At 36.6% G+C, this 16,091-nt stretch overlaps 1 protein-coding gene across 1 annotated transcript; it reads right to left on the bottom strand.

The window, feature by feature from the left end:
* Positions 1 to 1,104: 1,104 nt before the first annotated feature.
* Positions 1,105 to 15,680, bottom strand: LOC140976601 (clathrin heavy chain 1). Its single transcript, XM_073440842.1, has 30 exons — positions 15,444 to 15,680; positions 14,986 to 15,190; positions 10,464 to 10,552; positions 10,255 to 10,333; positions 10,014 to 10,141; positions 9,553 to 9,651; positions 9,353 to 9,461; positions 9,119 to 9,198; positions 8,390 to 8,617; positions 8,245 to 8,310; positions 7,685 to 7,801; positions 7,384 to 7,581; positions 7,148 to 7,264; positions 6,979 to 7,038; positions 6,753 to 6,839; positions 6,520 to 6,603; positions 6,295 to 6,429; positions 6,152 to 6,214; positions 5,977 to 6,081; positions 5,710 to 5,822; positions 5,362 to 5,614; positions 5,145 to 5,281; positions 4,777 to 5,055; positions 3,682 to 4,684; positions 3,069 to 3,554; positions 2,812 to 2,982; positions 2,490 to 2,675; positions 2,114 to 2,236; positions 1,827 to 1,937; positions 1,105 to 1,577 (listed from the first exon to the last, which is right to left on the bottom strand). Exons 1-30 carry the CDS (start codon positions 15,486 to 15,488, stop codon positions 1,431 to 1,433), a joined length of 5,103 nt encoding a protein of 1,700 aa, XP_073296943.1. The 5' UTR covers positions 15,489 to 15,680; the 3' UTR covers positions 1,105 to 1,430.
* Positions 15,681 to 16,091: the final 411 nt, after the last annotated feature.

Below are 16,091 nucleotides of genomic sequence, written 5' to 3' on the forward strand. Positions count from 1 at the left end.
ACAATTAATTGGATACAAAGTCTACTAATCTCGTAGGTGCACTTCTCGTACGTTGCGGCCTCTGCTCCCTTTCTTCAAGCACCCCTGGCCTCGTAACAGTCTAGTCAAACAGTCTTGTAGTTGATAGTAGATAAAGACAGTATAGTTTATTGTCTTATTTGAGTTGTGTGTATGTATTTATTATACTTTTTCTGCTGCAGTGATGCAGATAGTGTGATAATTGCACTATTTTGTCGTATATGCATTATATTATTACGTCGTTGAAAAGAAAAATTTTACGCATATGACGTTACATGTTGTATGATTGCGTGGCGAGGTTCGGAGCGTCACAATAGTCAACTTAAAAAAAAATAAAATGTATGTTTCTCAGTATATAATTGTTTCTCATATTCAAATGATTAGTGCTAAATATATTTAACTATTTTTATTGAATTTTTTTTTCCATTTTCCAGGAGGTAATTAATGTATTCAATATTATCTTTGATATATTATCATTTTTGAACTTGATAAAGAGGTTAAATATTAAATACAAAGAAAGTAAATGAGAAAAATAAGAGTTATTCGAAGAAAATTGCTAAAGTTAGAATATAATGTTGTGAGATGGAGAAATGGGATGCGAAGCCCGAATAAAATTTATACGTCAAAGTCGTCCATTGGTGTAGAATCGTAGACTGATATAACACAGAGACAAGTGTCGTATTAGATTTTACATCTTTTGTCATTACATATTTAAGTTTTAGAATTAGTGGAATAAAAAAGTAATTATGTTATTCTATTACATGAGATTTAAATGGCTTCTCATCTAATGTTTGTCTCTTCATTGAGGTACCTTCTAGACACATTTATTTTTAAAAACAATCTCATTCTTAAAACAGGTAACGTAACCAATTGCGTTATGTTATTTTAATAATTGAAGGTCATTCTTTTAAATAGATATGGAGAGAAGATCATTTTTCAAAATTTCCCCTCCAGTTGAGCGTTCCCAATCCAGAACGGAGAAAGGGAAACGGAATCCAAAAGAAAAGAGGAAATTTAGACTCAATGCAGAATCCAAAACTCTTGTATATACCAACGTGAGATGATTGTAAAATTCACAAGTGAAACTAAACAAGAAAACAACACCCAAGAATCAATACAAAACAACACACATCTTTTACAGCATCATTATTTGTAAAATTATCATATTCTTGCCGCCTAGAGCTGCAAAAAAAATGCCTCAGCTACAAAAGAATATTACAAGAAAATATTTATATAAATTTTTACCGTATTACAGGCTAGATCGTCTCATGCCTCAGCTAGCCATCTTCCAGAACTGAGAAGAGAATATGATACAAACAAGAAACTATACTGCATTGTCGCTGCCAAACCTTGGGTGCATACTCAGTATGTGACTACTTGTAGCAAATGTTGACAAGGTAACCATAGAAAAATCAATAGGAACCCATTGGTGGCATGCCAAATGGTGGCATCGGCGGCATGCCCATGCCACCCATCGGCGGTGGTACAGGGTAAACCCCTCCCATACCCGGCATAGGCGGCGCTGGCAAAGCAAGAGGCAACAATTGGGCATACAAATTCTGCAGAATTAGTCGTAATTAGCAGTTAGAGATCGAAGTAATTTAAGATATGGTTTGGAAAATAATGACAAGTAATAGTCAGCTGTTGAAAGTACTTTTTCTGCAATGTGAATTCATCAAATTTTGGTCAAGAAAGGACGTACCAAGATGTATATCAATTTGTAAACTGAAACATGCTTAGCTAAATTAAATGAACAAAAATGTCTAATTACTCGAGAGACAAAAATTTGTTTCAGGAATCATATGTACCTGCTGCATGATGACATCTTTCTCCTCCTCGGCTTTAGCCTTCACTTCCTTCATAGCCTCAATCTTGTCCTTTATTAGTTCATCCACTTTGCCAGTATATTCACGGATAAACTGAACGAGAAACAAAGACGCATGTGCTTGTTATGAAACAGAGCAAATGAAAGTAAAAGGTCCCAAGAACTATTCTAGAATTTACTTTTTATTTGACCTGAAAATACAAAATAAGGACCCAAATACAAGTACACGATGACAGGAGAGGAAGGAAAGGAAAGATATAGAGAAATCACCTGTAATAGATACGGGAAGGCAAAGTCAATCATGTTATTCATCCAGGCAAGTTCAAGCGCAACGTCTGGGCGAATCAAGTCGTAACAAACAAAGAGGCATGAAGCAAAGCATTCCTTCTTGCCCTAAAAAGAAGAAAAAACTAATTAGATACCCTAGTCAACCATTAAATATTGATGGAATCTTAATACTCATACTCTTCTGAAAGCATAGTGATATTAATGTTATTATAAATGCAAAATAAACACCACCTTACTAAAAAATAGTTAACATCGTTTGCAATATGAAAAGGACTTCGATCGGATTTGAAAAGAAAGACCATATATTTTCTTCAGGGAAAAAATATTAGATTAGATATTGTTTGTTGATAAAGCGAACCTGTTCAACGAAGTAAACAAGCAACTCTTCAGCAAGTTCACGATCACCAGATTGTGAAGCTGTCTCCATCGCATCTTTGTAGAGGTTGTCTTTCTTTGATAATGCAATTGATTGCTTCCATCTGCCTGCTTTCTTGTAAATGTAGGCTGAAACACGCCTCATCTCCAGAAGCTCATGTTTCTCAATCTACTCAAGCACGTTAATCAGTAATTCTAAACTTTCTAAAAAAAAAGAAAAAGAAAAAGAAAAAAGAAAAGAAGAAAAAGAAAAAGAAAGAAAGAAAAGAAGAAAAATAACAGAGACTGCAGTAACTTCAGCGTACCCTTTGAGCGAGACCAATTTGATCAAAGTTATCATGCAAGTCAATTGATTCACGAAGTCTGTCATAGTCCTCCTCCACTACATAGATGTCATTGAGAGCTTCATTCACTGCAGACACATTATTGCTCTGAACTGCAACCATATAAGGCTTAACAAGAAGTAGATGACCTGCCTACACATATTAACGTAAAACATTTATAAACTTACAAACAATTGTTAACGCTGATAAGAAAAAAAATATCAAGCAGAAGTGTCAACCTTTCTCATTATGTCCACAACACGAGTGTGATCAACGCGAAGGGCAAGAACATTCAGGACATCATTGATGAGTTCAGGATGTTCTTGCAAATAGAAATGCACAGCTTTGTAATATAGCTCCACGTTGGCAACTTTGACAATAATATCTTTGAATTGCATGTGCTCCCAAGCTTCTGGGGAATGATTCATCACAGTTGTAGCAGCATTATCAAATTCATCATACTGAACGTATAGATAAGTTAATTCTTGCCAATGCTGTTGTTCGTCACATGCTCTGATCAGCTTGGGAATATTTAGACGTGTAGAAAACAATTTGATGTGCTCCATAAGCTTTTCATGACGGTATCTAGCATACAGGACACCCAACTCGGTAAAAATCCCCATATGTGCACGTTCCAATCCCAAACCACTTTCCATGAGAGATATAAGCTCATTAAAGCATCCTCTGTTTTGATAATACTCGCTAACCTCTTCCAGGTCATCCACCTACAAGAATCACAAAATAATGTGCCACAATATAATTTTAGTTCAGAAATCTTGGATTATGAAATCAAATCACTTGATTGTAGTAGAGTAAAATGCTACACTTGAAATATGAAAATCTGTGAAATACCTGTACAATTATGTTCAGACCACATATCTGAGCCAAGCGGAACTCCTCAGCATCAACACAAGCAAAGCAGACTTCTTTCCATGTCTTTGCGCTGTTGGCTTTTCTTGCTGCATCAACAGCACCTTGAAATTGCTTCAACTTCACTAGTGTGATTGCCAATTTGCCCCAGTTAGAGATAAAAGCAAAAATAATCTTTGCAGCCTCGTACAAAGCTTCATCATACAAGCGATCACCAACATTCGGCAGATTAGCAACATTTGGCATAAGAATAAATTCTTCAATGTCACCCAATCTATCAATCTTAGCATATGCATAAATGAGCTCGCTGTCGACTTTTGGTTCCTTCGTTTTCAGCCTGACCATGAGAAGGTACTTCACCAGGTCATGATAAACATTTGCATCCTCAGCAGCTCGGATGACCTCCAGGAATTGAGTAGCATCATCTGCACGAATAAATGACTCAATTGCATCGCTCACCAGTCCTTCCCTGAGTTGAGATTTAGCAACATGGCTCCAAACAGAATCTTCTTCAACACGGAAAGCAAATTCCACAGCTCGATTAATGTCTCGAATATTATCCAGCAAAACATCAACAGCTTGGACATTCAAATTAAATTTCTTGAAAATAGCAAAAGCTTCTTCATACAATTGAGCTTCCACAGCCACTTCTCCAACTGCAGGGCCATCAAAGTTATCAAGTCTATTAATATAGTCCATTACTCTAGAAGGGTCTGCCTTGATTGCAGTCAAGATAAGTAAGTTTTGCAGGTTAAAGTTTCCACTAAAGGCAGAGTTCTGAAGAACAATCTTTTCAAGCAATTCAATTAGTTCGTGAGGGAGATCAGCAGTCATAAAAGCTTTAACAGCAGCAGAAACTTGCTCTGGGCTCTTGCTTTCAGGCAATGCAGTAGATACGACTTGATCAATAAGCAGCCTTCTGAATTCATTTTCAGGATCAAGAACTTTTCCCCAGAGATCAGCATCCATTCTTTCAACTACATATCTGAAATTATAAACAAAAAGTGGATCAACTTCTGATACATATGAAACTAATTAACTAATGTGTAACATTCAATAGAACTACACATCACAAACCTTGCTTGCAGCTTGAACAAAGAATTCTTATTTGTCACATTAATAAGTTCATCATCACACTGTCCTCTCCGGTAAGCCACAACGGCAAGGGTAGGATCACGCTTTTCACAATATTTACCAACAACACGAGAATCATAATATGGGTTGGTGGTGAGAAAATGTTCCGGATTGTTGTTGCTATCTATAATTATTTTACCCAAAGCATTGTGGACATGCACATCTTGGCTTCCTTCACTCACAAGATGTTCCAGAAACTGAGTGAGCAGGCGAAGACGATTCCTGCAAACCACATATCACAAGTAAAGATATCAAGGAAGAAGCTTGCTCGACGCAAAGCTAAGCTAGAGGGCATGGTGTATAAAAGGTACCTTTTCTCGCACTCATCCACCAGTGGCTCGACTGGAAGCAGAGAACGAACAGAGAGAATCAGGCCTTTAATAAAATCTTCAGGACACTCGTCATCTAGGAGTTGACCAACAACTAATGGAGCATTTCCAGGATTGACCTATAAAGCAAATAACAATCACTTGCATGAAAGACAAGCTTTACCCTATAGGCAAGAAACTTTTCAAAAGATAATCATACCTTCTGCACATAACCTTCAATATAGCGAAGCATGTTGTTCGAGTACAAGTAATGGGTGAGGTCTGGAACAAAACCAAAGCGGTCACAAACATTGATTAATGGTCGGGCATCTGGAAGTTTTGCTTCCATTAAAAAATTCTTTGTCTTTTCAGGGTCATAGAAATTTGATTCTCTGGTTACACGCTCAACCTCTTTAATTTGTCCAGTCTTGGCAGCAGCCTCGATGTACTTGAAGTGAATATCAGGATCCTCACTGCCAGAAACCAATAATCATACAGATAGATAAAATACAAAAGCACCAGGTCATTGGACAGCAATTAGAAATCCCTTCCTTTCCTAGAAAATTACCTGGAGCTCAAATATGATCCCAGGAAGAAATATAATCCTTCATATGACTTGAACTGCTCAAAGAGCTTAATACAAGTCGCAACACCCAATTGTTCGCAATATTCTTTAGCAACCTACGTATTTTAGAACAGCAGTTGTAACCAATATATGAATTATAAAGTCACATCAATTAAATGAAAACAATAAACTTCACAATTGTGGGGCCTTGGCTTCAGAAAGGCATCTTTCAATAAATTCATCATCTAAATCTTTATGCCTTCACCCTACCTGGACAATTATCTGAAGGTTTCCTCTTAAATTGACTAGCAAAAGATCCTTCATACACTCCAAAGCCCATTCTGGGGAAAGTGTACCAAAGAACTCGACAAGTGCCTGAAATTATGGCATCATTAAGCACTAATATTGACCAGTTGAATGGCGAAACAATACTAATTTTAGTAACCTGTGGCTCAATTGCATGAGTGTTGACAATAACACGCTTGATATCAGGCAGCTCAGAGTAATGCTGCAGACACAAGTAAAATGCGTGATTAAAAATTAAAAGTAACATGTAAGTCTTGGGTGCATAAATGGGTGAGATGTAACCTGTAGTGCTCGAACATAAAGGCCAGCTTTCTCGCAGAGTTGGGCAATCCTAGGCCTGTCATAGTGACTAAACATTCCATTAGCCAAAATAGCATCTGCAACATTGGGAAAGGTCACGAGATTGATCTCCAGGACCTGAAAAAAGAACAAATACATGATGCCTCTGTGAACAAAATAAAAGATTGATGTTGAGTTACAAGAGGATTAGCATGAATAAATATTGACCTTAGTTTGCAGGAACCCATGCTCTGGTAGATTTGGTTTCAGGACATCCAACAGAAACGCTGTTGCTTCACGGATCATGTTCCTCTGATGAAAATTATCAAAATAGAAAGACCTTACAATTAATCATCTAAAAAACATAAGTTGCTAAGGCTTTCAAAGATGAAATGGGAAAAACACATAAGAACAATGACCATAAAATCAGAATATTCAAATATAAAAGAAAACATGCATACCTGAAGGAAGAGATCAGTAATAGTATTGTAGTCAACAGGACAACCTCCTTCCATTTGAGACATCATAAGAGCAAAATTAACTGCTCCCTATAGAACCAGAAGAAATCATTAAAATATGCCTCCAAATATCATGTTCCATCATAATTCAACATAACAAGCAAGTCAAGCATAATAGATAACATTGTCGAAGACTTCAAAAATTAGTTTTATGTCAATCCCTGTATACCTGAGGATCCGACCGGAGAATGGTTTGCAAAAGAAACAGATAATCTGGTGTATATCCCACCTGTTTCAAGTTAAACATGATTTTTCATTGGAATCAATTGTATTACAGAATGTTAAAAACGATAACAAGTGAAAGAGCAACAACTCCGTTATAAACTAGCGTTATTAACCTGCTTTGAATATATCAAGATTTTGTCAAACTCCCGACGCTCAGCAAAAGCTGCCACGACTTTCGGTGTAGCTCTGGCTTTGATATATATTTTCAGTGCAAGGTCATTGTCAACAGTCTATAAATAAAAGAGGAAACTGAAATAAAAATTGCACGATAAAATGGAACACATTAAAAATCAGATTTGAAACAATAAACAATCTGAAAGTGGTGGAAGTTCCAAACTGAGGGAATTACCTTCACCAGGTCTCCAAGTTCCTCACTGCATTCAAGTTTATCTTCAGCCAACCAGTTCTCCAATAAATTCTTTTTGTTCTGGTTAACAACTAGCCGTGACAACTCCAGAGACTCAAACGCATTAAGCTTTCCTTTAGTTAACAATGTCCCAAAGTACTGCAACAACGGCGGTGTCTGCCCAGCTTGAACAGGTACACTCTGAAAATACATGTTATCCAATCAAACTCTCATCCCAACAAAAGAAAATACACAGGATTCCAAATCAGATTTCTAAACATGAAAGCTAATGAACAACAGGCACCTGAAATTTAGCAACAGTATCAGGAGTCCTTAGTAAGCCTTGAGGAGATTCTGCAGCAAGCTCGGCAGCCTCTTTATACTTTGTCTGAGCAAACAATTCTTGAAAACGTTGAACAACCTAACACATTTTCAGATGGCAAAAAGTTACATCGTCTGCATCCAATAAGAACGCAATTACTAAACAAAAACATAAGCAAGCATATGCTTTGATCACCCAGAAAAACAACTGCAAAAATTTGATAAGAAAATTCGGTTAGACAGCTCGGTAAAATATTCCAGACTTTACTCAGAAATGATATAGTAACGTGCAATCAAACGCATGCTTTTATTTTCATAAACAAAAAGACCCGATCAAAATTTTGGCACGACAAAAATCTAGTCCAGCTTTTAATCAGGAAACAGCCCAAGCCTAATTCTATTCTACCCCAGGGAAACCATTCAGCATCAAAATAATTTTGTAAAAAGCATTCATGCACACCAAGCATAGGAATAAATGTAAATTTCTTTCTCCACACAGCTATATTAAAACATTTAGACCATCAAAAGCCAATTTTAACATACCAAATTCTCAGCACCAGGAAGGTTTCCTCTTTTTGCAAGGTTGACAGCAAGCTCCAGATTGTTCAACTAGCAATAATCATTTAAGACTCTAAATATCTGTTAAAAAAAGCATGAATATTACAGAAACTGCAGAAGCTTAGCATACCTGGCCGCTGACAAAAGGCACTATAGTTGCTTCATTAACAGTTGCAAGTAAAACTTGACCTCGCCTGTTAATAGCATAGAAGCCTCCAACTGATGAAGCCTCTGATGTCAGAAAAATGGGATCTGGACTGATTCTATTTCTGTATACGGCAGCAGCAGATTCCAGATCATACACAAAGAGCAGCCCAAGCTTCGTGATAACATAAATAAGACTAAACTTATGGGATATCTGCGCAAAACCATACAATTAGCCTGTTAAATAGACACAAAAATTCAAACATAGAGAGCTAAACATATCAAACTCGTAAAATTCGATAGCTAACTCTCAAACTCGTCCGAGTAGGAGCTCAAGTTTATTCTAGTAAATTTGGTTCACGGGCTTAGCTCACAAGTTTGGATCCCTGACCATCGCATGCACTCAAATAACGAATTTGGCTCACTAACTCCATTAATTATCATATTCACGAGCTTTGTATGTAGAATTAATAATAACATTTTAGAATAATGATGATATTTTACCAATAAATATTTAAAAACTATATTGATTAATATATTCCTATCTTTTATTAAAAATATAAATAGATAAAATGCTCATATTTGAATAAATAAATTTGAACTTGACCTTGAGTTCAACAGACTAGTAAGCTGGTTAAATTCGACATTCGCATTCTAAATTTAGCAAAGACTAACCCATTTGCAAGAGGGGGAAAGATATTTCAAGAAGAAATACCTGCATAGCCACTGGGAAGTCATCAGCAAAATCTGGAGGGAAGAACAAATCCGCCTGCTTTTTGGTGAAAGTTGGTTTCCCTGTAAAGACGTGCAAGCGTTAGGCCAATAAATAAACATAAATAGAAAATATATTGATATCATGTATATATCCTGAACATGACATCAAAACCAGTAATTTTGTTTAATATGACTAAGAAGATCAAAATCAAAAAACCACGAAAGATATATGCACCTGGCTGAGCACCAAGCTCAATAACATGCAACTTCGATGAAATCTGACCAGAATTAGAGGACTTTGTCGCAAAAGAAATAAGAATGGAGTCTTTATCATTTCCTGCAACCTGCATAAGAATATATAAAGAGAGTTAGCAACAGCTTTGCCCACAGAAACAGTATATCGAGCATAGAAATCGAAAGCTAGCAGCGAAGTACCCGGAAAGAGGCAAAAGATGCAGCATGTGCTTCAAGAGATTGACTGCGTTGTTGGTCCACAGAAAACAGTTGCATATTTCCTTTGACGAGTTGTGGCCGCTAAAGAAGGAAAATCTCAGTACTATTGTTGGCAATGAAACACAAAATGCAGAACTATGAAAGTAGAAATAATGTCTCCAAAAACTAGTAAACACAAAATATCTGCTGCACATGATCTATCATCATTATCACCATCATAAAATTTTGACTAAAAAATATAACTGTGACATTGTTGAAGAATATTGACAAGAAAAGGCACGGAAACTTTGCAGGCTATAAAAATAGATTTGTTAAGGAAGGTGATCCCGAAAGAAAAAACTTGTGGAAAACAATTATTTTCTATCATTAACAATGTGAACTACTGTGATTCTGGCCAAAATCTTTATTTCAAATTTGAAAAGGAAAAATTGCCATCCACTCACCTCGGGTGAACCAGGAGCAATTCCGATCAAAACCAACCACTTTTCAGAAGGGTCACATTTATAATTGATGATTTGGTTGTTTGCTAAATTAGCAGTTCTTTCAAACATCTTTACAGGTTCAGAGTCACCTACTCAGGGAGAGAGGAAAATTATTAAGGAAAGATAGTGCAACTCCTTTAAGAAAATGAAATGCAGAAAATTTACTAAACTTAAGAGAAAATCCAAATGGTTTTGATCTTGCCTTCAATCGACCAGTGATAAACCGAGGATTGGGTCACTAAACCTAACATCTTGGGAGAAATCCACTTCCAAAATACAACCTGCCATAGAAGAATAACATGCAGAACAACCAACTTCAGAAGACTTGAATGTTGTATATAATATTAACTTATATGTCCACAACCTGAAGTATCAAAGTGTACAACAGTTAACAGGTATTGATATACTTGCCTGCTCTGGCATCTGATGAGATTTCATCTTTGCTTTGGCCTCAATGTTGAAAATTTGCAAGTGATCTTGAGTGGTTCCAGAAAGTTGAGCTTCATCAAATAAACATCAATATTTTGGTGAAGACTAAAAGAACGTAGGATCACATACCAGCAAGTTCACTAACTTCAGCAGTACACATTAATAATAATTACTGAATACGTTCTGAACCAAATTGCTAAGGCTAACACTTCTCGTGGTCGTATTATCAATGGACAAAAAGGTGAGATTTTCCATGGGATGAAAACCTGTAAGACCCTTAACACAACTAGGAACGGCATTTGGCGTACGACTCATCCCAAAACTTTGAAAGAAATGATTGCCACGGCTGTTGGAAAGGATGATTCCAGGCTTGCTTTGTGTCAGCACCTAGAAACATGGAACAGCCAGTCCAACATCCATGTGATACAGTTAAACTCTCAGAATCGGTTCAACCCACAGCCCATGTACTTTTCCCTAGTGCATCAGCCCAGATTACAAATTCTGATCTGGGCCCCATTGATTCTTTCTCAGCCCAAGAGCAATCTTCTATGGCTAATTCTTCTAACCAGTTTTAAACTAAAGGGGATGATGGGGCTTCTCCAATATGTTCCATGGACTTTCGAGTGCTATTGAATGGTGCTCATGTTTTATTTTCAGATAAACTAGTGGTCGATAATCAATCTAGTAAATCAATAGCAATTCCTTTTTCAAGTCCCCTCGCTTCCTAGTTTTTCTCTGTCCACAAAGAAATAATCTAGTGATGCGGGGAGCATTGCCAAGTCAGTCAAGGAAAAAGGAAAAAGTTGTTGGCTGAAGAAATTAAGGAAATGGAACAAGACATGCAGATGGTCCTCAATTTAGTCCAAATGTGAACCTAGAAAACCTGAATTTTTCTGTCCACCAAGATTGAGCAGGAGTGAATCATTGGATAACCTCACTGAATATGGTTCTTATGTTTCTAAAAGTCAAGGCAGTAACTGCAGGGTAAATTGAGGTCAAGAAGCTATTCTAGGAAATCTTGTTAATAATTCGAGGTGGCATATACAAGGCAGCTTGAAGTCAAGTCAAGAATCTAAGGAGCTTGTTCTCTAAAATTTATTCTACTTGTAATCTTCTTTTCGTTGTTCAAGCTAACATGGAGGTCTTCGCATAATCATCCTCCTCTATCTTTTTTTTTATAAGAAACGATAATATATTAGAAGATTAAATTTAATAGTTACAAAAAGCAGACAAGATACGTGAGGGGAGAAAAGTAAAATAACTAATCATAACAACAAAAATATAACTTCAGTCTTACACTGAATCTGAAATCAAGGAATTCTTAAACTTTGAATGCTTTTCAATCCAACCAGATACCCGAAACTTAAATTTTTCGCAACAATCTCCAGCTGGCTCTTCTATATTGTCGAAAATCCTTCTATTTTGCTCCATCCAGATTGATCGGCAAATACAATGAATTGTCACTGTCCGAATATCATACCCCTCCTGCCAAGATAGCGTCCAAGATCGGAAGCAAACAGGTCGTGTGAAGATCTTGGAACTACCCAAAGCAGACCCAACTCCTCCAAAGCTTTGTACCAAAGACAACTTGTGAAAAGACAACGCATAAGTATGTGATCCTAAGTCTCCACCTCTTTCCGACAGAGTACAGACCAATTCGGACAAAGACCACATGTAGGTCATCTCTTTTGCAACATATCACAAGTTGGCAACTTACCCAAAACCGCAGTCCAGGAGAATACTTGAACCTTTGGTGGGATCGGTGATTTCCAAATAACATGAAAAAGAAGAAAGAGAGGAAAATCATAGATCCAAAAGAGTGACTCGTAGAAAGATTTAAACAAAAAATCCCTGTTGCCTTCCCAAAACCTAAAATATACACATTCCTCATCCAACTGACCCTCTCTAAATACCCTATCAAAAAACTCAAATCATTCACTTCATAATCCCTGAGGTCCCTCCGAAAGTGCAAAAACCAAGATAAAGAAAATGGAATAGAAGATTCATCCAACTAAATAAAGTGAAAAATAGGCTTGTTGTGAATCGAATAAATCTGAAATAAATAAGGATAAAGATATTTTAAAACGAATATCCCACTACCTAACCTCCCAAAATCTGATTTTGTTACCCTTTTTAGCCACCGCCCACACTAACTGAGGAAAAACCGGTTAAGTTTTAGAAATAAACTTCCATGGGCTTCAAATGTAACATTCCTTGGTAAACGGTAAACCCGCATCTCAACCATTATCTTGCATCTCATATTTGCTAACAATAACCTTTTTTCCATAACGGATCCTCCTCGACAGAACATCTCCACCACCATTTCCCCAAGAGGAACTTATTCCTCAGACAAATATTCCCAATATCCAATCCCCGTCTTTCTTCAATTTACAGTTCCCACACAACCAGATGACAATGCAAATCTACATCATCTTTTTCCCATAAAAATCCCTCCTAATCTTCTCCATAACCACTGCTACAACTCTCGGTACCCTAAAAAGAAACATGATGTACATCGGAAAAACAATCATCATTGCTTAAATCAGATTAATCTTCCCCCCCCCCCTCACCTGGACAAAAATATTTTCTTTCAACTCGTTAATTTTTTCGACATCTTAGACAAAACAGGTTCCCATAACGAAGTTTTTATATTTTTCTTACCCGAGCCACTACTAAACAGACTAATAAGCATGCAACATCAAAACTTAATAACAACAATTAAACAGCGAAAACCAAATAACTTAATCATCATACAACCCAAACGAAAACAGAACAAATAACAGCCGTCTTAAACATTAATACAGTCATATCGAAAACATAATTCTAAACGAGAAAACGATAAACCACATAAAACCTCCACACGATCACCACCGAAAACCCAACTGCTCTAGCCACTGCCCTGATCGTCCGAACCGTCAAACCTAAGACATGCCCCGTGGAATGGGGTGCCCAAGATGAAAACAAGAACGTAAGCGACAATCGCCCAATACGAGAATGTACGAGTATACAAACTGATATGATGCATGCGATAGGACTTCAATCCATTCCTTCTATGCCCCAACCCCATACATCAGATTTTCTATATAAGTTACTGAAGAATTGTATTATTGTAGACTCAATCTGCACATCATCTGAAATTACTGACCCATCATCCTCCTCTATATTATTTCATTGTTTTCGATAAAAGCACGCCTTTGAGATCGCTTAAAAAGAAACTAGGATGGTCCCATGATCTTCATAAGCTTATATCATTACTAAGATTGGAATTCTGTGTAACAGCTATAATGGCCAATCATTGTATCCTTGCATTCACAGCCTGATTATTCCCATAAGTTTCCCCAATACCAAAAAGTGTCTTGAGCGCTAGGTGTAAACAACATGTGATTGACTCATCAAGCTTAGGCACTTAAAGGATGGTTTTCAAACAGATCATAATAATGTCTGAAAATTTTAACAAATGCAAGACATAAATAAAAAAAATTAAATAAGGAAGGCACCAGATAGCAACGTAATCTTTGGTGAGCAGAGGCTCAGAGAGAAAAAAACATTGAAGAAAATATGCAAACCTTATTCATACAAGCATTTAGATTTTTGCACTTACCCACACAGCAGATAGCAATGATAGAGAACGATAATAATAATAATAATTCAATATTTTCAATTTCTCAAAACCGTCCAAAATGTTTCGGTAAATCATAGTTAATTTTAGCATATTCCTAATACATAAAATCCATTAACAGCAAGACTTTCTAACAGTATTTTCAGCAACTTTATGGTGTATTTCAGAAATTTGAGGTATATGTGACTAATTTCAACATATGCAAGCTGAAGAAAAAATACAAGATTTGTGAAGAAATGTCCTCGTGTCTATTGAAAAAGGGAGAATAAGATAAAAAACAGAAGAATGTCACTGAAAAATAAGAGATAGATGTAGAGGGAGGGGGGTGTGGAGAAGGTCTCGTTGATTAAGGAGCAACTTTCAGTGTGCTTGCACCCGGGAGAAAGGCACATTTGTCAGCCAAGAACATACGTCTTTCCCTAAAAAGGGTTTGAGCATGCGCATGGGAACTTAACTGTGACATTTCCCATACAAAAAACCTTCCTAGACTTCTGGGAGAAATTTTTCTCAAAGTAACAATCATGTGGGAGCAAATTTTGATATAATTAAGGTCTACCCATCATCTTTAAATCCTTTATAATTTGGAACTCTTTGCTCATATTATTTTTACTCTGTCCTTCGCGAAGTTCTTTTCCTGTTTCAACGAGATATCTAATTTTTTTGGATAACCTGAAATGGCCAAAAATACATCTTCTTGCAGTAACGAGTAACCCACATCTGCACGCCCTCAAGCCAGGAAATTTGTGAGGAATATGTGTTTTGATAACCTACAACTTATCAGGACCATTGAGCGAGCATCCTAACTACAAATTTATCTAAACTCTTGAGGCCCAAAATCACTGAAAAAAAGTCAACAACGAGAAATGTGTTAGAAATGCTTCTTACCTTTCAGCGCCAAAATTCTAGTATGCGGGTTCATTAGAGCAGAATCTGCGGTGATGGGCCGCCTCAACGGCTGATTCGGCATGCTCATGTCAATAATCACCACGCTGTTCTGAGGTGCTGTCTCACGAACACATATGTACTTATCAGATTCCATAGTCACATTCGTGAACGTAATGAACTGAGGACTGATCCCTATGCTAGTCAACTGCAACCACCAAATCATCAGGCAATCAAAATACAATTCCAGTAACAAAAAACTTCAGAACACAATAAACATATCTAAAATTGGAACAGACAAGCCAAATCAAGAATTTCATCATACAATTCCCCCTGCAACTCATAACACATTCAGCGAATCAAATCAGGCAATCAACTATCCATAATGAAATAAACTCTTAGATTAAGCAGTCCAAGAGTTCGATTCGAAAAAATTGCAAGAGCTTTAGCATAATTGATACCGTGAGGGCTTCTTTCATGGTGATCGGAGCATTAGCGGCCGCCATGACTGGCGACAACTCAAAGCTTCGAGATCGGAGCTCCGGATCTGGCAAACAATCGAGGATAAAAACAACAGTTCAGCTAGAACTTCCGTGATCTGGAGTAGCGCAGGGAAATCCTCGAGCCCTAGGAGAAGCGAAGAGAAACGAAATAGAGACAGAGCGGATACATATATATATATATATATGACCTTCGAAAGCCAAAATGGAGTCGCGTTCTATTCTATTCTATGTAGTGCATAACAATCAGCACACTTGGAAAGCTATTTTCACTTGCTCGTGCCATCCATTCTGGGTGGTCTAAATTAAATTAAATTATTTAAATTTAAAAATATATATATTATCCAAAAAATATTTATGAAAAACATTCCCAAAAAAATAAATTTGAGGAAACATTATTTAATAAATTATTAACTCTTTAGATAATGGATATTAATAGATTGTTTATGAGTATTCAATTTGTTATGTTTTCTGTTACTCAGAATTTTTTATATTTACAATAGAATTTTCTATCTAATCAAATTACTCGCACAAAATTTGAACGAATTTTGATGTTTGGATCAACGTTTTGTTGAAATTTTGCGCTACATTTTTATTTAATCTAGATTT

Source organism: Primulina huaijiensis, chromosome 5 (assembly GCF_012295235.1).
Source record: "Primulina huaijiensis isolate GDHJ02 chromosome 5, ASM1229523v2, whole genome shotgun sequence".
Lineage (NCBI taxonomy): Eukaryota > Viridiplantae > Streptophyta > Magnoliopsida > Lamiales > Gesneriaceae > Primulina > Primulina huaijiensis.

Bases quoted from the DNA above. Each gene is read 5' to 3' on its own strand.
- LOC140976601 (XM_073440842.1), bottom strand. From the start codon at position 15,488: ATGGCGGCCGCTAATGCTCCGATCACCATGAAAGAAGCCCTCACG. The intron at 10,334-10,463 runs GCAAGTATATCA...CTTCTATGGCAG, and splicing joins CTCATCAGATGCCAGAGCAG to GTTGTATTTTGGAAGTGGAT. The intron at 6,430-6,519 runs GTCAATATTTAT...TTCTTTTTTCAG, and splicing joins ATGGGTTCCTGCAAACTAAG to GTCCTGGAGATCAATCTCGT.